Source organism: Gracilinanus agilis, chromosome 2 (genome assembly GCF_016433145.1).
Source record: "Gracilinanus agilis isolate LMUSP501 chromosome 2, AgileGrace, whole genome shotgun sequence".
Lineage (NCBI taxonomy): Eukaryota > Metazoa > Chordata > Mammalia > Didelphimorphia > Didelphidae > Gracilinanus > Gracilinanus agilis.
The window spans coordinates 224,632,626-224,655,248 of record NC_058131.1 but is presented as its reverse complement, the minus strand read 5'-3'; the positions used below and the strand labels follow the sequence as shown (position 1 = coordinate 224,655,248).

The 22,623-nt window shown below is 36.3% G+C and overlaps 1 protein-coding gene across 1 annotated transcript in view; it reads left to right on the top strand.

Moving 5' to 3' along the window:
• Positions 1-22,623, top strand: part of TTC27 (tetratricopeptide repeat domain 27) — a 244,492-nt gene that overhangs the window by 27,069 nt on the left and 194,800 nt on the right. The window contains exons 4-5 of the mRNA XM_044663689.1: positions 2,529-2,669; positions 21,229-21,331. Coding sequence (XP_044519624.1) covers positions 2,529-2,669; positions 21,229-21,331 — 244 coding nt within the window. The remainder of the gene's footprint in view (positions 1-2,528; positions 2,670-21,228; positions 21,332-22,623) is intronic.

Sequence of the window (22,623 nt, the reverse complement as noted above, 5' to 3'; positions counted from 1 at the left end):
TGTGCTTTGAGATAAAAATTGAGTAAGAAACCAATCATTTATTACATGTCAAGCACAACCCCAAATAATTTCCAAGTTGATGATCAGAGAGGGAAATATTATCTGATTACAAATAATGCAGTTTATATTTATATTTATATCTGTAGCTTAGTCTTATATATGGGTAATGTGACCCTCTTTGAGGTTATTTATAGCTAGTGATTCTGCTTTCAAGAAAATAGTCTAAAATTTATGCTTAAAGAAGACAGACTTTGACATCAAATCAAGTTAAGTGGGATAGGGATGAGTTTTTCTCAATGTTTGAGTCTTCTGTCACTTTCCATGGTGTCTATTTAGCTGAGCTTTTTTCTTTATTCTAAGTGAGACCAACTTGATTTGGATGTTAGGGGAGAAAGCTTGTAGATCTCTTACATAATAGTGTGTGTGGATCAAAGAAAGTTACTTATTCATGTTTGACCATGTTAAGAATGTATCTACTCATTCCCTGGATTTTAGTACTTTGGATTCTAACTTTGAATTTAGATGAAACTTTTTATTTATCAAAGTTGTGATTATTTATAGGAAAGAAAATGTAAGGGTTCCATATCCTGCCTCTTTGCTTTGCTTCAAGAAAAATGAATCATGAGGGACATCCTTTGTTTTTTGAAAAATAAATTTTATTGATGTTTCTTGTTTTTACATTACAGTCAACTTAAATCCCTCCCTCTGGACCAAAGCCTTTCTTGGCACAAGGAAAAACAATTAAGTAAAAGCATCTGATATAGTGTTTACATTTGACACTGACTATATTCTTTCTTGCTGCTCCCTTTCCATTCTATCATGAGGAGAGAGGTCCATTTCATTTTCTGTTCCCTAGGACCTTTATTGGCTTTCTCATTACTCAGAATTTGACATCCTTTGAGCAATCTTTTCATTTATATGTTGGGAACCATTTTTTTTCTTGGTTCTGCATATTTTGCTCAGCATAAGTTCATACAGATTTTTTCTCCTTGTTTCTCTGAATTCTCTATTCATTAATTTTTCTGTTCAATAATATTCTGTTGCATATGTGTCATGATTCTCTCAGCTGTTTCCTGGTTAATAAAGAGCCCTGTTTTGTTAATCTCACACCTTCGGGCTTAAGTGAATACAAGAAGCATTTTTAGTCTGTTCCTTGCTTCCAAAATGAATTTTTCTTCTTAAAACAAATGGCATAGTTGAACAAATATGGATTTTGGAGTTTGAGAACTTTATTGCTTAGTATTTGTATAACCTTGAGCAGATCATTTCCCCTTTCTGTTCCTCACTTTCCATATCTTTAAAATGGATAGGCTGAACTAAAGTCTGTTAGCTCTGTATTCTCTGATTCTGTGCTCCTTTCTTATAACGTTTATTCATGAATTCATCCATTCACTTGACAAAAAAATGCCTGCCATGTAATGCATACCTTCTAAATCTCTCCTCAGATTATTTTCTCCCTGATAAGTAGTACTCCTGCAGTTGAGTAATGAAAAGAAAACATTTTTTTAAAATGGTAGAGACAGAAGGGAAGAGAGCCAGTTGTATTAAAGAGATGCTGGGGAGAAAAGAGAAGTAAATAGCTGGAGTATGCTTGATGTTTATGTATATGACTGATGCTCCCTGTAGCTATTTCTAATGGCTCTGACAGTGTAGGAAAAAATCTTCCATGTGGCAGCACAGGACATTGGCTGCCTTCTCTTCACCTTTATGGCCCACAGAGCATTTTTCTTCCCTCCTGTGATGATAGAGATCCCAAAGGAGTCATGGGAAGGCAGCTAAGGATGACAAGTTAGGAAGCCACGTCTGATGAGGAGAAGTTGAAACAACTGGTGATGTTTAGCTTAGAAAAGAGAAGACTTGGGAAATGGTACATAATCACTGACTTCAAATATCTGAAACTCTGTCATGTGGATAGGAAACAGACTTGTTTTGACTGAGACCAGAAAGCAGAACTTGGGACCACTGTGTGGAAGTTTTAGGGAGACAGATGTTAGCTGACTATGCCAAAGGACTTTTTAATACTTAGGGTTATATGTAGAGGGAAAAAAAAAACATGAGTTGGATGAGTGTCTCTCAAGGTGTTGTAGAAGGTATCCTGCATCATGTGAGAAGCTGCACTGGATGGTCTCAGCGAGTGACTAGTGCAGAGACCAGGATTTGCCCTCAGAAGAACAGAGTTCAAATTCCAGCTCTTTCACTTACTACTTGGGTGACCTTGGGAAAGGACTTAACCTCAGGGGACTTAGTTTCTTCATCTATAAATTGAAAGAGATGAACTAGATGGCTTCTTAGGCTCTTTCCACCTCTACATTTATGAATCTGTAAGTCCTCTCTTTGTGATGCTTTCTAATCTGCAGTATGCTAATTGTCTCTGGCTAGGAGTTGAGTACCTTTGCTTAATTAATGGAAAAAAGATTGTTGGTGTAAGACAGCAAAATTTCTTTTATTACTGTTTTCTTTTTTAATGAAAGATGTCATTTCAGTGAGATCAATATGTGTTCACTTTAAAAATAATTTATTTCTTTCAGATCAAAGAATTATACACAATTGTTTTGGGTATATTGGTTCTGGATGGTGAATCAATCTACAGTTTGACTTCTAATCCTGTTTTGCTGTTACTAGCACGAATCATACTGGTGAACTTAAGACATAAATTCTCCAGTATTCAGGTAAGAAAAAAATATCATTTAAGTTATTTTCTAGGTGGCTTTTAGTAGATACCAGCATTGGACTGGAAAGAATAATAGTTATAATACCTACCTGATAACATTCTTGTGGGTAAAACACCTTGTAAACCTTATCAAATATTCTAGAAATATGAACTATTCAGTTGAATCGAACCAACATTTATCAAGTTCCTATTATTTGTCAGGTATCAGGCTTAGGGCCAAAGACAAAAAGGAGACAAACTCTGCCCTTAAAGCAGCTTATATTTAATTGGGGTGAGAGGTACAGTGTGAACTGAGATAAACATGAAATGTGGTGTTGTCATGTTAGGTGGCACTTATTCTGGCTCTTTCCAGCTGAGCATTGGGATCTAAGAGGTCAGGAGAGGGGATGTTCCAGGTAGAGTGGATAGCCCTTGTCAGGTCATGGAAGACCATAGAATGCTATGTACAATGAACAGCAAATAGGCCAGTTTTCAGGAATGTGTAAGGGGGCAGTGATGTGGTATCCCTGGAAAGAGAAGCCAGAGCCAGATTGTCAAAGGATTTAAGTGTCAAATAAAGAAGTTTGTCTATTACTCTGGAGTCAGTAATGACTCTCAGAAGCTTCTAAATCTGACTAATGTCATGGTTGTATCTGAAAACATGAAAATAATTCAGGACATCAGCAAGAATTCCCCTGGGTTACATTTCTTTATTTTGATCAATGAATACTTAAGGAATTGAGTCTTTAAATTTTGTTTCAGGTTAAATTTATATTCATCAATCAATACTCAGTAAATATTTATTAAGCACCTTTTGTGTGTCAGGCACTGTGCTAAAATACTGGAAAACAGAGACAAAAGACAGTTTAGCCCTCCAGGAGCTGACATGTAATAGAACATTATATTTAGGCTCTGAAAACAAAATTTTAACATTCTATAATATCTTAATTATAGATTCATGTGTATATCACCCTTCACCCACGTTTACTCACATACATTTATTTTTAGCCCTTCCTAAGTTGTTGTGAACAACCTGAAGAAGTGCATTCTGTGAATGCAGGGAATTTAAGTTCATTCTTCCTCATATACTGATTTGTTTTCAAGCTTTGGCACATGATTAATAATTAAAAACTCACTGATGTTATTATTTCCTCATCACAATCCTGTCAGGAAGGTCATGCAAGAATTATTTTCAGTTCTTTTAAATGAGGAAATAGAAGCTGAGAAAGGTTTCCATAGCCTGTATGGGTTTGACAGAACTGATCTGCCTTCTAGTCATTTGCTCCTTTCACTGAGTGAGGTGGCTTTGTGATGCTTTGCAATATTTTTCATGTTTATCCTGTGCTGACATTCTTCCCTAACATTTAAGCAAGGGAATATATGTATATTCCTAAAATTTGAGGTGATCTAGGAAACTCTCAGTATAGAGCCTTTCCCCACTAGCCTACATCGATTCATCTCTAGCCTTACTGCAGTGATGTACATGGGTACAATGAGAGCTTCATTGACTTCCCCATGGTCATTCCCACAGCCACAATGTGGCGTTACTTTAATCCAGATTTTCCAAATCCTAATCAGGAGGGCTTTGTCTTACATGACTGGTACATTCCAAGACCCTTCTCTTGAGTTGAAAATCATGCATAATATTATTTAATAAACATTTCTTATGTGAACAAACCTAGGCACTTAATGACTTTTCTAAGGCTTAGCAGAGGTACTGATAAGAGCATCACTACCCTTGTATTTGGAACCTTTATTAATAACTAAATAGTGTTAATGAAACAAAGAGAAGCACTGCTCTGATGTGGACTACTTGTTCAAGCAAGAACTTTGGACCAAGAGTGATGCAGGAGGGAACGTTTGGCTCAAAGCAGTGTAATGACTCACATGAACACTTCTCAAGAGTGAGAATGAGCATGATTGGGTGAAATTCTACAAGACTTTACACTTCTTGGGAAATGGCGTGGATAAAACGTATGATTTAAATAATGCATTTTATGTATTTTTCTGCCTTTATTTTTCTCAATTGCTGGTTGTGTATACCTGAATTTATGTATGTTGAGTTCATGTAAAACAGGGCCTACTGAATTGTCTATCATTGAATTAATTAGCAGCGTCTTAACAGTTGCAGAGTGTGTTAAAATGGGCTTTTCACTTACCTTAGTGTAAAAAACCATTGAAATGGGAATTAATCTGAGTGGTTGTTTTTTAAGTTTGTAGACTGTAATGTTGACTTTTTTCTCCTTGATTTTTATTTTCTTCTTGACCAAGATAGTTTGCTCCTTAATAATAAATGACTGCAACTATTTGCTTGTTGAACAGAATCTACTCTTCCCCCTTCCTGATCCTTGCCAGCAGGTGGCAGACTAGGTTAATATCAGGCAAAATTGTGACATTGTCATGAATCTTTTATTTAATGGGAGTTTTTTTGAGTTGTTGTTTACAGAACTGTATACCCTAATCTCCATTTTATATTAAAATACAAATATACCTTTATTGATGTTATAAGGAATAGAACTGAGTCCGTTGCAATTATGGAACTTCCAAAATTCTTGCAAAAGTTCTGATAAGGGGACAAAATAAATTGTTCACTTTGTAGGATTTTTGTAATGATTAAATGAGTTCATCTACATAAGACAGCTTTAAAAGGCCATGTACATGTCTTTTTGTTGCTATGGCTCTTAAAGGGAGGTAGCATTGGCTTCAGGGGGTCTAGGTTTGCATCCAATCTCTGTTGTATTCTGTGTGATTTTGAGTAGGTAACTTTCTTGGGTCTCATTTTCCTTAACTAAAATTAGGGGGTTAGATTAGATGACCTCTAAGATTTCTTTCAGTCCTAAATCATGATTCCATGATAATAACATTTCAGTTGTTGTTGTTTAAAGCTAAGAAGGGGTGAAGGAAATAAGAGAGGTATGTGTTAAAAAATAAAGGAATGAAAAACATTTATGAAAATTAAAAAAAAAAAGCTAAACCAAGAGGTTTTATATTTGGAATATTTCTGAATAAAACATGATCAAATTGTATGTTCTCCTGCTTCTATTCCAAAGTACTTTCTTCAAGGATGAGAATTTGCCAAATAACCACAACAAATACATAGAAACTTTAGAACACTGAATGCAGATATTCCCCTAAATAGCCTCTAAATGCAGCATTTGGAGTTTTCTGATATTTTTTTCCAAACCACTTAATTTTGAAAATTCTTATTATATTGTCTCCCTGTTACATAATAAAGCAATGAAATATGTGGGTTTAACCTTTTGACAGAATCTCTTCCCAGTAGTCTTCTGAGTCATTTAGTTAGATAACACTTCTTAACTCCTGAGAGTGTAGTATGTATTTGAAAAAAATTTTTTTTTGAGGGAGGTTGTAATGAAGTATATGTAGCTGATTTGTTTAAACATTTGAGTTGATCCTCTAAAGCAGGGGTTGGCAACCTTTTTGGCCATGAGAGCCATAAACACCACATTTTAAAAAATGTAATTTCCTGAGAGCCGTGCAGTGCTCACAGTGCACACTCTGTTGTGAGGAAGATTAGTTAGTAATTAAGTATTAAGGATGGACTTAGCAGGAAGGACTGGATCATTCCAAGATGGAATGAAGGAGCAGGAAGTAGGTGCTTGTGCCCTGAAAGAGACTCCATTAGTGGTTGGCATAAACTGTTGCTATCCCTGGGAGATCTCAGCCTACATCCTGATTTCCCTGGGATCCTGAGTGGTGGTGGTTTCTAACAAGAGGACAAGAACTACAGAGCAGCACTAAGGGGAGGAGGAGTTTGGGATCTGGTGGACAGCATCTCAAGCACACTCACTCTACTTGGATACCTTGGACCACCTTGGCTTTTGACATCCTGTGATCATTGGTGGATTACAGTGAGAACCCCAAAGCCACCCACAGGTCCTTTAGCTGTGCTGGTCAAACCCTGGCTGGAACCAGGTTTGATGCAGCCTCCCAGAGACTCCATTACTGCTCCTTTGGGCTCTGCCTGCTAGATCACTAAGATTAGAGTAGAGAAGTCCTCTCCTTGCCTTGTGGTTTCGCCATTTAAGTTTTAGAGTAGAATCCCCTATCCCACCTTTTAGTTGAACATAATCAAACCTGTTAAAACCTTTTACCTTGCCTCTTGGTTTCGAAGACTCTGGCCCAGTAGAGACAGTTGGCCTGCAGCCATTTTTTTGTCAGTTAGGAGCAGCTCAGCTGTGACCTCTGGTCTCCCTATCCTGGTCCAGTCTCTCCTACAACCCAGTGTGTGTACCCACAACCATTTAGATTTATTGTAACGTCCCTGGTGACCTCCATATTTTCCACAGCTCCTGTAACAGTGTGCGCTCCTGTAACTGCCACTGAAAAAAATTGACTTTATGGCTCCTGCAGAAAGAGCCATATCTGGCCCTCAAAAGAGCCAGATATGGCTCGAGAGCCATACGTTGCCGACCCCTGCTCTAAAGCTTTCAGTGTCCTTCATCCTGCTTTTTTAAATATATTTTTGATGAACCCAAATCATTCCACTGTTGATCTGTAAATGGGCATGCCATTTAATTTCCTGTTGTTCTACTCACAATCCTTCTGCCAAATCAAAACACTCTTCCCTGATTACTTCTTCCTTATATATGCTGTTTCTTCCTCCTCCTGTATAAAGTGAATCCTTTGAGGACATGTGTATTTGTAAGCCCAGCACTTAACTAAACTTAACTAAAGCACTAAGCACTTTTACAAATTCTTTCATTCATATATTGATTCACAATAATTGTAGACTGTGATTTTCAGTAAATGTGAGCTCTGTGATAGTCAAGACTAGATCCTTTGTTGTATTTGTATTCCTAGGACTCTGGCTCACTGTCTTGCATATAGTAGATGCTTATCTTGATCTCCAAATTAATTTCTTGAATGCATGAAATGACATTGTAATTGAATATGCTGTCAACAATTGACCAATAACCTCGAATCATGGCCCATTTATTAATTTGAAGAGCAAATGCTTTGAGCTCTGTTTTTGAGATCCAAGATGGAAATTTGTTTCAAAGATGACATCCTTTTTAGTCCTCTAAAATTCAGAGGCTTCTGAATCATTTGATCAGTTGATAAGAGTATGAATTGAGAAAAGACAGTCTTGAATCTAGACTTAGTCCATGTTTTGAAGGTTACACAAATAATCAATGTATAGAATATGGAGCACAAGTTTAGGCCCCTTGGTAGAAAACTAGTTTTCTAGGTTTACAAATGCAGTACTTAGTTCTTTTCAAGGAGAGGATTAGAAAGGGTGCTAGGAATGGTCTCTATCAACATTCCCTTGCTCACATCTACTACATTTATTTAATTTGCACAAGTAGGATCTTCAAATATGTGGATAACAGCAGTGGGACCTGAACATAAAATGTCACCAGTATTTATAATTTGTATTTTGTAGCTGAACAACCATTTCTTGTCATGTGGATTTTAATGGTAATACTCTGAATAGAAAATTCTTCTCTCAAGTTGGTCTTAATTAAAATGTCCTTGGAGGCAGAGTATATCTTTCTCTATTAGAGAATAACTAGCTATGAACTTTAAAAAATGTAATGTGAAGGCATAAGGCTGCCATATGACATTTTTTTCTTTCAAGTGAGATTACTAGTACAGTAATGAGGGAGCAATGCAGTCTTAAGTTCTGTCAGTCATAAACCTTTCATCGTTAAGTATGGCTAGCATTATTTGAAAGAAGATACTATTCACTATCATCAATACTGTGGAATAAGTAAACATGTCAGCCATCCAGCTTAGATGTCATGCTTTGTGAGATTTAAGGAAAGAAGCTTTATCAATTTCTTTGCATTTGCTAAAGGTCTCCTAACATTTTATTTAAATCCCCCCCTTCATAGTTTTGTGATTTTTTTCATATAGACATCGTTCTTTGTTCAGCTTTTCCTTTTATTTTATTTATTTTTCTGGTACTGAAATCAGCTTTCCCTTTTAATGGAAACTGGCCTTTCTAACTCATTCATGACAGTTTCTGGGACTTATACTAAGAAATTTCTCTATTGCTTTTGCTAAAGTAGGGTTGATTTTGGTGTGGTTCTCTGGGAAGGCTAATAAGTGAGCAATGTCCTACTTTTTTTAAAAAATTATTTTATTACAAAATTTTACTTGTATTTTCATTGAATATCATTTCATTTTCAGTTTTTTAAAAATAATTTTTGTTTTTTAGAAAAGTTATCATGGTTACATGATTCATGTTCTTACTTTCCCCTTCATCCCTCGACCTTCCCTCCACCCCCCATAGCCGATGCACATTTCCACTGGTTTTAACATGTGTCATCAATCAAGGCTTATTTCCAAATTGTTGATAGTTGCATTGGTGTGGTAGTTTCGAGTCTACATCCCCATTCATGTCTACCTCAACCTATGTGTTCAAGCAGTTGCTTTTCTTCTGTGTTTCCACTCTTGTAGTTCTTCCTCTGAATGTAGGTAGCATTCTTTTTCATAAGTTCCTCAGAATTGTTATGGATCATTGCATTGCTGCTAGTGCAGAAGTCCATTACATTCTATTTTACCACAGTGTATCAGTCTCTGTGTAACAATGTTCTTCTGGCTCTGCTCCTTTCATTCTGCATCAATTCCTGGAGGTCTTTTCAGTCCACATGGAATTCCTCCAGTTTATCATTCCTTTGAGCACAATAGTATTCCATCACCAGCATATACCACAATTTGTTTAGCCATTCCCCAATAGAAGGGCATGCCCTCATTTTCCAGTTTTTTGCCACCATAAAAAGCGTGGCCATAAATATTTTGTGCAAGTCTGTTTATCTATGATCTCTTTGGGGTACAAACCCAACAATGGTATGGCTGGATCAAAGGGCAGACAATCTTTTATAGCCCTTTGAGCATAGTTCCAAATTGCCTTCCAGAATGGTTGGATCAGTTCACAACTCCACCAGCAATGCATTAATGTCCCAATTTGGCCACATCCCTTCCAACACTCATTACTCTCCCCTCCTCTCATTTTAGCCAATCTGCTAGGTGTGAGGTGATACCTCAGCGTTGTTTTGATTTGCATTTCTCTAATTATTAGAGATTTAGAACACTTTCTCATGTGCTTATTGATACTTTTGATTTCTTTATTTGAAAATTGCCTATTCATGTCCCTTGCCCATTTATCAATTGGGGAATGGCTTGATTTTTTTATACAATTGATTTACCTCCTTGTATATTTGAGTAATTAGACCCAGAGTTTTTTGTTATGAAGATTTTTCCCCAATTTGTTGTTCTGATTTTGGTTGCATTGTTTTTGTTTGTACAAAAGCCTTTTAATTTGGTATAATCAAAATTTATTTTACATTTTGTAATTTTCTCTAACTCTTGCTTGGTTTTAAAATCTTTCCTTTCCCAGAGATCTGACAAGTATACTATTCTGCATTCACTTAATTTATTTATAGTTTCCCTCTTTATATTCAAGTCATTCACCCATTCTAAATTTATCTTGGTGTAGGGTGTGAGATGTTGATCTAAACCTAATCTCTCCCATATTGTTTTCCAATTTTCCTAGCAGTTTTTGTCAAATAGTGGATTTTTGACCCCAAAGTTGGGCTCTTTGGGTTTATCATACACTGTCTTGCTGATGTCACTTATCCCAAGTCTATTTCACTGATCCTCCCTTCTGTCTCTTAGCCAGTAACATGTTGTTTTGATGACTGTTGCTTTATAGTATAATTTAATATCTGGTACTGCTAGGCCCCCTTCCTTCACATTTTTTTTTCATTATTCCTTTGATATTCTTGATCTTTTGTTCTTCCAAATGAAATTTGTTATATTTTTTTCTAATTCAGTAAAGAAGTTTTTTGGTAGTTTGATAGGTATAGGTATGGCACTAAATAAATAAATTAATTTGGTTAGAATGGTCATTTTTATTATGTTATTTTATTACGTTAGCTCATCCTACCCATGAGCAATCAATGTTTTTCCAACTGTTTAGATCTAGTTTTAATTGTTTGGAAAGTGTTTTGTAGTTGTGTTTGTTTTGGTAGATAGATTCCTAAGTATATATTTATTGTCTAGGGTGGTTTTAAATGGTGTTTCTCTTTCTACCTCTTGTTGCTGTGATGTGTTGGAAATATATGGAAATGCTGATGATTTATGGTCCTGATGATTTATGTGCATTTATTTTGATTCCTGCAACTTTGCTAAAGTTGTTGATTATTTCTACTAGCTTTTTAGTTGATTCTCTAGAATTTTTTAAGTATACCATCATATCATCTATAAAGATTGATAGCTTAGTCTCCTTGCCTATTTTAATGCATTCAATTTCTTTTTCTTTTCTAATTGCTACTGCTAGCGTTTCAAGTACAATGTTAAATAATAGAGGTGATAGTGGGCATCCTTGTTTCATGCCTAATCTTACTGAGAAGACTTCTAATTTGTCCCCATTGCATATGATGCTTGTCGATGGTTTTAGATAGATAATGTTTATTATTTTTAGGAAAGGTCCTTCTATTCTTATACTTTCCAGTGTTTTCAATAGGAATGGGTGCTGTATTTTGTCAAAGGCTTTTTCAGCATCTATTGAGATAATCATGTGATTTTTGTTTGTTAGCTTGTTGATATGGTCATTTATGTGGATAGTTTTCCTAATGTTGAACCATCCTTGCATTCCTGGTATAAATCCCACCTGATCATGGTGGATAATCCTCTTGATCACTTGCTGGAGTCTTTTTGCTAGTATTCTATTTAAGATTTTTGCATCTATGTTCATTAGGGAGATTGGTCTGTAGTTTTCTTTCTCTGTTTTTGATCTACCTGGCTTTGGAATCAGTACCATATTTGCATCATAAAAGGAATTTGATAGGACTCCTTTGTTTATTATATCAAATAATTTGTATAGTATTGGGATTAGTTGCTCTTTGAATGTCTGATAGAATTCACTTGTGAATCCATCAGGCCCTGGCGATTTTTTCTTAGAGAGTTCTTTGATGGCTTGTTCAATTTCTTTTTCAGATATGGGATCGTTTAGGTGTTCTATTTCTTCTGCTGTTAATCTAGGCAATTTATATTTTTGTAAATATTCATCCATGTCACCTAGATTGCTAAATTTATTGCCATATAATTGGGCAAAATAGTTTTTAATGATTGCTTTAATTTCCCCTTCATTAGAGATGAGGTCTCCCTTTTCATCTTTGATACTGCTAGTTTGGTTTTCTTTCCTTTTTTTTCATTAGATTGACCAGTACTTTGTCTCTTTTATCTGTTTTTTCAAAATACCTGCTTCTAGTCTTATTTATTAATTCAATAGTTCTTTTACTTTTGATTTTACTAATTTCTCCCTTGATTTTTAGTATTTCTAATTTAGTTTTCATTTGGGGATTTTTAATTTGCTCGCTTTCTATTTTTTTAAATTGCATGCCCAATTCATTAATCTCTGCCCTCCCTAATTTGTTAATATATGCACTCAAGGATATAAATTTCCCCCTGAGTACTGCCTTAGCTGCATCCCACAGAGTTTGGTAGGATGTCTCATCATTGTCATTCTCTTCAATTAAATTGTTGATTGTTTTTATGATTTCTTCTTTAACTGGTTTTGGAGAATCATATTATTTAATTTTCAATTAGTTTTTGATTTTCCTGTCCAGGTGCCCTTACTAATTATTATTTTTATTGCATTATGATCTGAGAAGGTTACATGTATTATTTCTGCTCTTTTGCATTTGTTTGTGATGTTTCTATGCCCTATTACATGGTCAGTCTTTGTGAATGTACCATGTGCAGCTGAAAAGAAGGTGTATTCCTTTTTGTCCCTATTTATTTTTCTCCACATATCTATTAAACCTAAATTTTCTAGGACTGCATTCATCTCTCTTGTCTCTTTCTTATTTATTTTTTGGTTTGATTTATCTAGATATGAAAGAGGAATATTTAGATCTCCCACTAGTATGGTTTTACTATCTATTTCCTTCTTGAGCTCTGCCAGTTTCTCCTTTATGAATTTGGATACTATGCCATTTGGAGCATACATATTTAGCACTGTTATTTCCTCATTGTCTATACTGCCTTTTATCAGAATGTAATAACCTTCCCTGTCTTTTTTAATCGTATCTATTTTTACTTTGGCTTTGTCACAAATCATGATCGCCACTCCTGCCTTCTTTTTCTCATTTGAAGCCCAAAATGTTTTGCTCCAGCCCTTTACCTTAAATCTGTGTATGTCCACCTGCCTCATATGTGTTTCTTGTAGACAACATATGGTAGGCTTTTGGTTTCTAATCCACTCTGCTGTTTGCTTCCCTTTTATGGGCGAGTTCATCACATTCACATTCAGAGTTATAATTATCAGTTGTGTATTCCCCAACATTTTGGTATCCTCTCCTAGTCCTACCCCTTTTTCTTGGGCCATTTCCTTTTAAACCAGTGATTTGTTTTAAACCAGTAACCCTTGTCCCCTCCCTTGTTTACTACTGTTTCTACCCCTCCCTTGTTATTCCCCTCTTTTTGTTTTTAAGGCCTAATGAATTCCCTCCCCCTTCTCCTCCCCTCCCTTTTTTGATCTCCCCACTCCCCTGCTCCCCTTGGTTTATCCCTTCTGACTTTCTCAGTAGGGTTAGATAGAGTTCTATATCGCAATGGATATAGCTACTCTTCCCTCTCAGTGTTAATTCCACTGAGAGTAAGGTTTAAATATTGCCTCTTAATGCTCTCTTCCTCTCTTTCTTATAATAGTATTCATCCCCTCCCCTTCCCATGCCTTCTTTGTGTGTAATAGAATATCCTATTTTTCTTATTCAAGTTTCTCTTGGTGCCATCTACTATTCACCCCCCTTTTCCCCACCCACCCCTATATCATCTTAGACCATTTAGTACTCCATCTTCTCCCTTTGAATAATTCTTCTAATTACTATAATAGTGGATACTATAATAGTGAATAGAGTTCACTGCAGAGAATTACACATAACATTTCTCCATATAGGAATATGAATAATTAGATCTTATTGAAGCCCTTAAAGAGGCGAATTTAAAAATACTAGTTTTCTCTTACCTTTTCATGTTTCTGTTGGTTTTTGTGGTTGGATATTGTAATGCAAGGTGGCTAACAGAAGTTTTTGGCTTCTGTAATTTCTAACGGTCATAAAAAATCAGTTAGAAGTCTTAGAATCTTTAGAAAGTCAGTTGGAACTTGAAGCTATAAATAGAGGTAAAGTTCCAAAGGACGGGGCTTTTGCCTTCTGGCTTTCGCTGTGGCTGGAGGCTTTTGCTTTGGCTTAGCCTGTTAGCTTTGGCCTTTTGGCTTGGCTTTGGCATAATTGCTTTGGCCTTGGCCTGTGCTTATTTTGTTTTGGGGAAATTTAGACCTGTCTCATTTCTCTGGGCCTCTCCCTGATCTACATCCCTCCCCTTCCTCTGAATTTCCTTTGGGCCCTGGGTGGAAGGGAGGGCTTGGTGATTGGACATTGTTGGTTTAGTTTCTATAGACAAGTAGAGCATCCTCAAATAAGTTACCCCTAGTTTTAGTGATTTGATAAAGACTTTACTTAAAAGGCAGACAAAATCTTCCTGACTTTGAGAGCAGGCTCTCTCAGTCTAAATCTCTCCACGACCCATCCTCCCCCATCACCCTTCTCCCTAGAAGCAGTTAGAAAACCCTGAACCTTTTTCCCTCTGTTTAACCTGAGATTAATAAATCCCCCTGTTACCTACTCAAAGCCTCTACTGAATCATTGTATTGAAGATCAAGGCAAGGGCTGAAGAGAGAAGGAATCATTTTCTTTTATTTCTTGAGGGGCATCCATCTTGGCAAGAAGTACCTACCCGAGACTTCCTGCAGCGATCAGTTTGACTGGCAGAGGGAGGAGCCCTTTTGATTCCTCCCTCAAAAGACTTTAGAAATTAACAAGAGAAAATCCTCCACCCAAACCTATACATTTCTGACTGGCCCAAACTCCTTTACAATATAGGGATACCTTCTCTGCTTGAAGAGTCCAGCCTATTTCCCCAATATCCTCTGTCTCTAGCCTCTGTGAATAAACCTGTTTTAGCTGCCCTCTCCTACATACCCCATTTCCCTTATCTCCTATATACCTTCCCTTACCTTCATTCCTTCCCCAATCACCTTATAATCACCTATATCTCCATTATCCTTCCTCACACCCAAATTACTTCGAGACCCACTCAGATTAACTACTTTTTTATAACATTAATTGGCAAGCCAGCCATCATGGAGAGATCAGGGAGAGGTACAGAGAAATGAGATAGGCCTAAATTTCCCTAAGACAAAATAAGCACAGGCCAAGGCCGAAGCAATGATAAATATGAAAAATGATAAAGGCTGCTATAAATATATAAATTAGTATTTTAATTAAAGCCATGCTGATAGATAAATCATTAGACCACGCGCTTGTAAGCATTCAAAACTGCCGCCTCCATTACTGTTTCCTGGCCAAGAGCATACTCACAAAAGAGACCACTCCCTCCTAACCCAGGAGATTTAAACTCTTCCTGCGTTGGCGTAGACCTCCCCATGCCCCAAAGACCCGGAAACGGAAACAGCTGGACCACTGGAAATGTAGTTTTGATACATTTCCCATGTCCATAGAAATATATACACTTCTAGATGGCTTTTTCCCAATTTTCACTTTTACAATTCCCCGTGAGGTCCGGCAAAAAAAACGGTTAGTCCTTTTTTCTTTGCTGGACCTGTAAAAATAAACAACTTCTAAATTTTTCAGGAAATTGGGGATAAAAGAAATAGATGAACAAATGGTTAAATTAGCTGCATTGACAAAAAACCAATTTGGGGCTGTCCCCCACTGGCACAACAGTGTACAATTAAAACAATACATACAACTCAATTTCAACTCCCCATAGTTCAATCAACTGCACCCCAAAGTTCAAAGTTTGGTCTTCATGGTACAGTGAAGGCTTTTCAGACATCTTCATGTGTCCTCACCAAACAAGTTCGTTGTCTGGATTCTGGGGAGATGGCAAGATCCTTATTCTGAAATTATTCTCAAAAGAATTTAAACTTTACATTATAGATTACAAAACATACATTTTCTTCTAAGATTTATACAATTCAATTCCCCGTGAAATTACTCCTAAAAGAGTTTAATATACATATATTTTTACATTATCGAATTTTAAAAAACTTAACAGATATCCCCGTGAGGTAATTCTTAAACACACCTTTTTTCAAAAAAAAAAAAAAAAGTACCTCAGGTCAGCTAAGGATGAGTGGCTGAGTCCTGGGGGTTATATGAATTCAATTGGCAAAATAAAAAGAATAAAATTCAAGAAAAAAGAAGAAAAATTAACTTGTGAAATGTAATGTGCAAAAATCTAGGGAAAATAAACTTAGACCTTTGAATGAAGGTCTAATTAAAGTGAATTCAGCATTGTGCAATTACCCATTCAGGGCCAGGACTTAAGGAAAATGTCTCTCTCTGATCTGACTTATCATCAGCTTTTTAGGGAAGTGAGCCAAATAATTAACCAATCTTAGGTGCTTTCTAGGAATCTAAGTCGAGGGGACCCACATCCTCTAAAGTTTTAGAAAAGACTGGGACTTCAGGACTCAAACCCCAATTTGCAAGCCCTAAAGTATTGGCATAGAACTGCAGCAATTATGCAGATCTTAGTCAGTCAAGTCTCTGACCATGTGCTTTCTTTAGCACTATTAACAGCTTTCATATTCCCTTCTGGAATCAGAGAGGCATTTAAATCACAGTCCTATAGGCTCAGGTATTTGCTGTAGAATCAGAAAAAGGATAAATAATGATTATATATGTACTTCCAGTACAAGATGAGAAAAGGGGAAAATCAATTTCTCTCATTAAAAAATGTTTTAAAAAGTCAAAAATATATATATAGCTTAGAATTAGAAGGGTTATGTTACCCAAAAATGAGACTTTCTGTGAGAGAAAGTGGGTTTTACAAAATAGCAGATTCACAATGCACATTCAAATAGAGTACCATTATTCCAATAGCACATTTTAAAACAAACAGTGATGTTTAAAATTGTTTGTTTGTTAGTAAAGATAATTGTCATGTCATGCACTTCGGTTTAAAAAATGCTTGTTGCAACTTTTAACCCTTGGCAAATGCTGTTATTGCTTCCATAGCAAAATGTGATATTTAAAAAAGAAACCTTCTGGATAAGAATATACAGGAGCTCCTTGGCTTCCTGTTTTTTTAAAAATCCTGGGTAGGAAATGCTTCTACCCATTTAAGGCTATAATATCTCTTATAATAAAATATATAAAAGCTTTATCCTTTAAGACAACAATTCTTAAGGATTTAAAGTAAAAGTTAAAAAAGATCTCTTGTAAAATTACAAGGTAATATTTAAAGCATGGAAACTTTCAAGGTTCTTTGCAATTACCAAGACAGAATAAATTTTTAAAAAGACATGTACTCTATAAGATGTTCATAGGTGGTACATATAACCGCATTGTTTCTGATACAGTAAGCTTTAAGTAAATTAGGAAATATAATAACATCATAAGCAGTAACTTCATTAGCGTAAAATGATTCAGTGCAACAGGAAAATCAACGAAATAAGCAAGATTAATTTACAAAACTAATTAACAATATACAGTAAGATACAGTCTTTTTAAAACAGAAATAAAGCTCATTCAGTTCCGAGGTTTTTAAAAGTTCACCCCTGGTTTCAATTTAAGGTTCTTTTGATTGAGTTCTGCTGAGTTTAAGGGGTTTTTTTTTCCTAAAAGTTCAAAGTTCTTCCCCTGAGTTCAGTTTTTAATCACAAGCAAGTCTGAATAGGCCATTCGGCCAATTAAGGGTAAACGCTAGGTCCACGTGGTGTCGGGTCATTGTAGAAAATCCCACATGTAGAGCTTGTGTGGGTGGCTAAATTAGGTCTTTAGAGAAACACGTGGAAGGCTAGAAATAGGGAAAAGGGGAATATACTACCCAAATGGTTTGCGGCAGAGCAGAAGCAGTCTCTGGAGGTCGAGAACTTGGCAAGTCAGGACTGGGTTCCTTCCCGGAAATCTCAGGTTCTGGAGCTCGGGGTTAAAGTGGAAGCGGCAGCACTGGGACTAGAACGCTGGCGGGCTTGTAGTCAGGAAGCAGTAGGAATGGAGATCAGTGGCAGAGACACACTAGCTGGGCTCTGGCATTTTAGTGTAAAGCCAAAAGCCCGAATCGGCTGGCCTGACCTCCCTCCCAAGGTGGCTTGGGCTGGACTGGCCGGCTGAGTCCCACTGGAGGCAAAAACGTGCTCTTGCTTTTAGCAAAAGCATGGCAAGGAAAGCCACTTTCCTTTTTTAAAAAAGTGCTCAAAAGAGCTGAGCCAGATGGCCAGAAAGCAGGCATGGCTATAGTTAGGCTATCTGGAAGATTTAGAGTTCGAATTTCGACCTTCTGGTTCGCCAAATTGTAAATATGAAAAATGATAAAGGCTTGTATAAATATATAAATTAGTATTTTAATTAAAGCCATGTTTATAGATAAAATCATTAGACCACGCGCTTGTAAGCATTCAAAACTGCCGCCTCCATTACTGTCTCCTGTTTCCTGGAAGTGCCTACTCGCAAAAGAGACCACTCCCTCCTAACCCAGGAGATTTAAACTCTTCCTGCGTTGACGTAGACCTCCCCATGCCCCAAAGACCCGGAAACGGAAACAGCTGGATCACGGGAAATGTAGTTTTGATACATTTCCCATGTCCATAGAAATATATACACTTCTAGATGGCTTTTTCCCAATTTTCACTTTTACAGCAATTAGGCCAAAGCCAACCCGAAATGCCGAAACCAACAGGCTAAGCCAAAGCAAAAGCCTCCAGCAACATCAAAAGCCAGAAGGCAAAAGCCCAGTCCTTTGGAACTTCACCTCTATTGATAGCTTCCTGTTCCAACTGACTTTCTGAAGATTCTAAGACTTGTAACTGACTTTTTGTGACCATTAGAAATTACAGAAGCCAAAAGTTTCTGTTAGCCACCTTGTATTACAATATTGAACTTTCCATTTAGTCCTGGTCTTTTCTGTGCAAATACTTGGACATCTTCTATCTGGTTGAATGCCCATACTTTTGCCTGGAAGTATATAGTCAGTTTTGATGGGTAGGTGATCCTTGGTTGCAGACCCAGGTCTCTTGCCTTTCTCAATATCATATTCCAAGCCTTGCGGTCGTATAGTGTGGAGGCTGCCAGATTCTGTGTGATCCTGATAGGTGCTCCTTGATGTCTGAATTGTCTCTTTCTGGCTTCTTGTAAAATTCTTTCTTTTACTTAGAAGGTCTTGAATTTGTCTACTATATTCCTGGGGGTTGTCTTTTCAGGGTCTAGTGTAGAGGGTGATCTATGGATCCTTTCAATGTCTATATTGCCCTCTTGTTGTAGAACTTCAGGGCTCTTTTGCTGAATAATTTCTTTTAATATGGAGTCCAAATTTCTATTAATTTCTTCTTTTTCAGGAAGACCAGTGATTCTCAAATTGTTTCTTCTAAACCTGTTTTCTTGATCTGTCACTTTCTCAGTGAGATATTTCATGTTTCCTTCTATTTTGTCAGTCTTTTGACTTTTCTTTCTTTGTTTTTGCTGTCTTGAGAGATCATTGGCTTCTCCTTGCCCAATTCTTGTCTTTAGAGACTGGTTTTCTGCTATATTCTTTTGATTTTACTTTTCGATTTGGTCTATCCTGTTTTCCAGCTGTTTGATTTTGTTCCCCATTTGCTTATCAATTGTTTTGATTTGGGGGCATCTTTTTCTAATTGCCCAATTCTAGCCTTTAGAGACTGGTTTTCGGCTATAATCTTTTGGTTTTCCTTTTGAATCTGGTCTGTTTGGTTCTTTAAGGCTTCCAGCTGGTCATTTCTGGTGTTCAATTTGCTTATCAATTCATTTGATTTCTGAGCCTCACTTTCCAATTGCGAAATTCTGCCTTTTAAACTGTTATTTTCTTGCCAGATATCTTCCATCTTTCTCATAAGCTCAGATTTGAAGTCTTCAATAGCTTGTGACTAGTTTTCATTTTTTTGGTAAGGTTTGGATATGGTTACTTGTTTGTTCTCTGCTATTTGCTCTTTTGTCTGGATTTTTTCTGTGTAAATGTTGTTGAGTGTTAAAGATTTCTTCTTGATCTTTCTCTTCTGGGGTTTCTGTGTCTGGCTTGCCATTGTGAGCTGTATGCCCTCTCAGCTTTATTCTCACACCCAGGTTCTGCCTGAGCTTTTTACACTCCTGAGGTCTCAGGTCTAGTTGTTCTCAGGATCAAGCTTCCTGGTGGTCTCCTTGCTTGTTCTTCTGGCTGAACTCCTTTAATAGTCTCAGGACAGTGCTTCCACCATCATGCACCTCTCTGCACTGGGTCCCCACCCAAGGTCTGTGCCTGTGCTCAGGATCCACGGAAGCAGGTTCACTCAAGGTCTGTGTTCAAAGTCTGCGTGTTCTTTAGCCTCTTGGGGTCTTAAGTCTTGCTGCTCTCAGGAGCAGGCCCTGGTGATCCCAGGTTTCTGCCAAGGACTTAATGGGTGCCCCAAACTTGCTCTAACTCTTGTGAGCTGGCTTTGGCTTTGTAGGTGGTGTGGAGGGGGAGTAGGTTGCTAAGCTTGCCTTTTAGTGAGAGCTGTTTCACCCCTTTATAACATGGGAATGCCCTGATTCCACGTACCTTCAATGCTGCATCCTGTTGTGGGGTTCCTTCGTTTGTCTGGATTTGTTTTTATGTCCTCTTGAGGAGTCTTATATGTGTGGATTAGGAGAGGTTAAGCAGCTGCTTTTTACTCTGCCGCCATCTTAACCTGGAACTCTCTAATGTCCTACTTTTTATTTGAAACTAACCTCTCTACTGGATGTTGTGGAGAGTAGCCACAGTGTAGGAAGAAAAACTATAGGTATTTGTATAGAGACTCATGAGAAGGAACGGTATTCACATCAGGAGCAAGAACTATGAGAATAGAAAAGCAGAAGGAAAACATTAGATTTTTCAGTTGTTTATATGGATATTGGATGTGGGGTTTGGATTTTTAAAAGATTATTACAAAAATGTTTAATATGGAAATAGGTATTGAGCGACAATACATGTATAACCCATTGTAATTGCTTGTTAGCTCTGTGAGGAGAGAGGGAAAAAGGGAGGGAAAGAACATGAATTATGTAACCATGGAAAAATACTTAAATAAAAATTAAAAAAAGTTATATTTAAATGGGTCTCCAAGTCTACTAAATATATTGTTATTAAAATATTTTTGGAGTTACTTACTATATGAGGTAATGAACAGTGAAATGAGTAGTCCCAGGATAACATTATAAACAGCCACAGAATTAATACTAGAGGTATAAACTAAGAATGTTATCTTCAGAAATGAACAGAAAGATAAAACATGAAAGACCTAATTTATATGAACCTGTTGGCCTCCATGATGATATCCTATGTGAGGTGGGAAAGGTAAGGAGGGGTTGAGACACTGCTAGATGGGATCTGCTATCTAAAAATGAAGAAAAGTAAGTAAAATATATAGATTTGTGATTTCATTTGTACAATATTTTCTTTTTTTATATATGAAAATGTTTGTATTTGTAAACATTTGGAATAATAATAAAGATTTTTTTGGAGGTTGTGAATTTTTCTTAGCTTACTGATTTTTATTTTTTTAGACCTTACCGTGGTGGACCTTAAGATGTTTGAACATTCACCAGCAGTTGTTAGAAGAGCGCTCACCTGAGCTCTTCAGCCTCGCTCAGACCAGTATTGAGCAAGGTATGTGTTGAAATTTTCACATTATGTATTAGTATAAAATTTATTATTTCAGTTGAAATGGTTTGTCTTCAGGCATTTGTCTAGTTTGTGACTTAATAATTTTTTTAAACTAGTTTTTTTTATAATTCTGATAAAAGCATCAAACTCATAGATATATGTGCTTCACTACATGTTTCTGAGAAAGGCAAATACCCAAAAACCAAGTCCATATTTAGAACCTTAAAAAAAATAGGTTTTGAATAATAGTTTGAACAACAACAGAAGTAAGTATACGCATATGTTTATAGCTATTTACACATTTTGTGAGTTTCACTTTAAATCTTCTCTTTATTTAAACATTTCTTAATTGGCATTTTTTGTTTTTACATAATTTCCACACAGTTCAAACAGGCCCCCCAACCCCCACACCTAGTATTTCAAAAATCTGATTGTATATGCAGTTTTTCATACCTAGAGTCCCCTCCTCCTGCAGAAAATAGAAGTAACTGCTATTTACATTTAAAACTAATAATGGATTTCAACATATACTCTTTCCATAATAGCTTACTAGTTTTTTCTCTTAATCCTAATCTATTTCATGTTCATCATCTCTACATTTGTAATATACATTTTAATTTTTACTTTTATAGCCATTGTAATTGTAGTCATTGTGAATACATAATGTTATGCTTTCTTTCAGTTGCTTTATTTCATCTGGTTCTTAGCAAATTTTTTATATTCCTTTTATGTTTATAGTTTCTGAATGCTTTGTAATTGTCCCTTTTATTGATATGCATTCGTTTAGTCAGCAATTTAAATCTATTATTTCTTTATTAATTCTTTTAGTAGATTTGTCCTATTGATGGCTCCTACTCTTATTATAGTATTCTTAATTTTTTCTTGTCCTATTAATTTTTATTATTTTAATTGTTGACTTGTTTGGTATATATAAATTTAAGAATATTATTTATTACTTGTTTATCTCACCACTTTTCCTTCTGTCTCTCACAAATTTCTTACTTGAATTCAATTTTTTTATGCATTGCATCAATTTTGACAAGTTACTTCATTTTTCTAGGTCTCTTTCATTTTTCTGACTCCAGCATCCAAAAAATAAAGACTACATAACTTCTTTGGATTCATTTAATTCTATAAGCTTTCTGTGTATGATTCTATGGTATTGGTGAATTAAAAAAACCCATTCCTTAGTTACTTAAAAAAAAAAAATTCCCTCCCTTCCCTCTTAGAATCAATACTGTGTGTGGTCCCAAGGTAGAAGAATGCTAAGGGCTAGGATCACTAAGCTAGGAAGT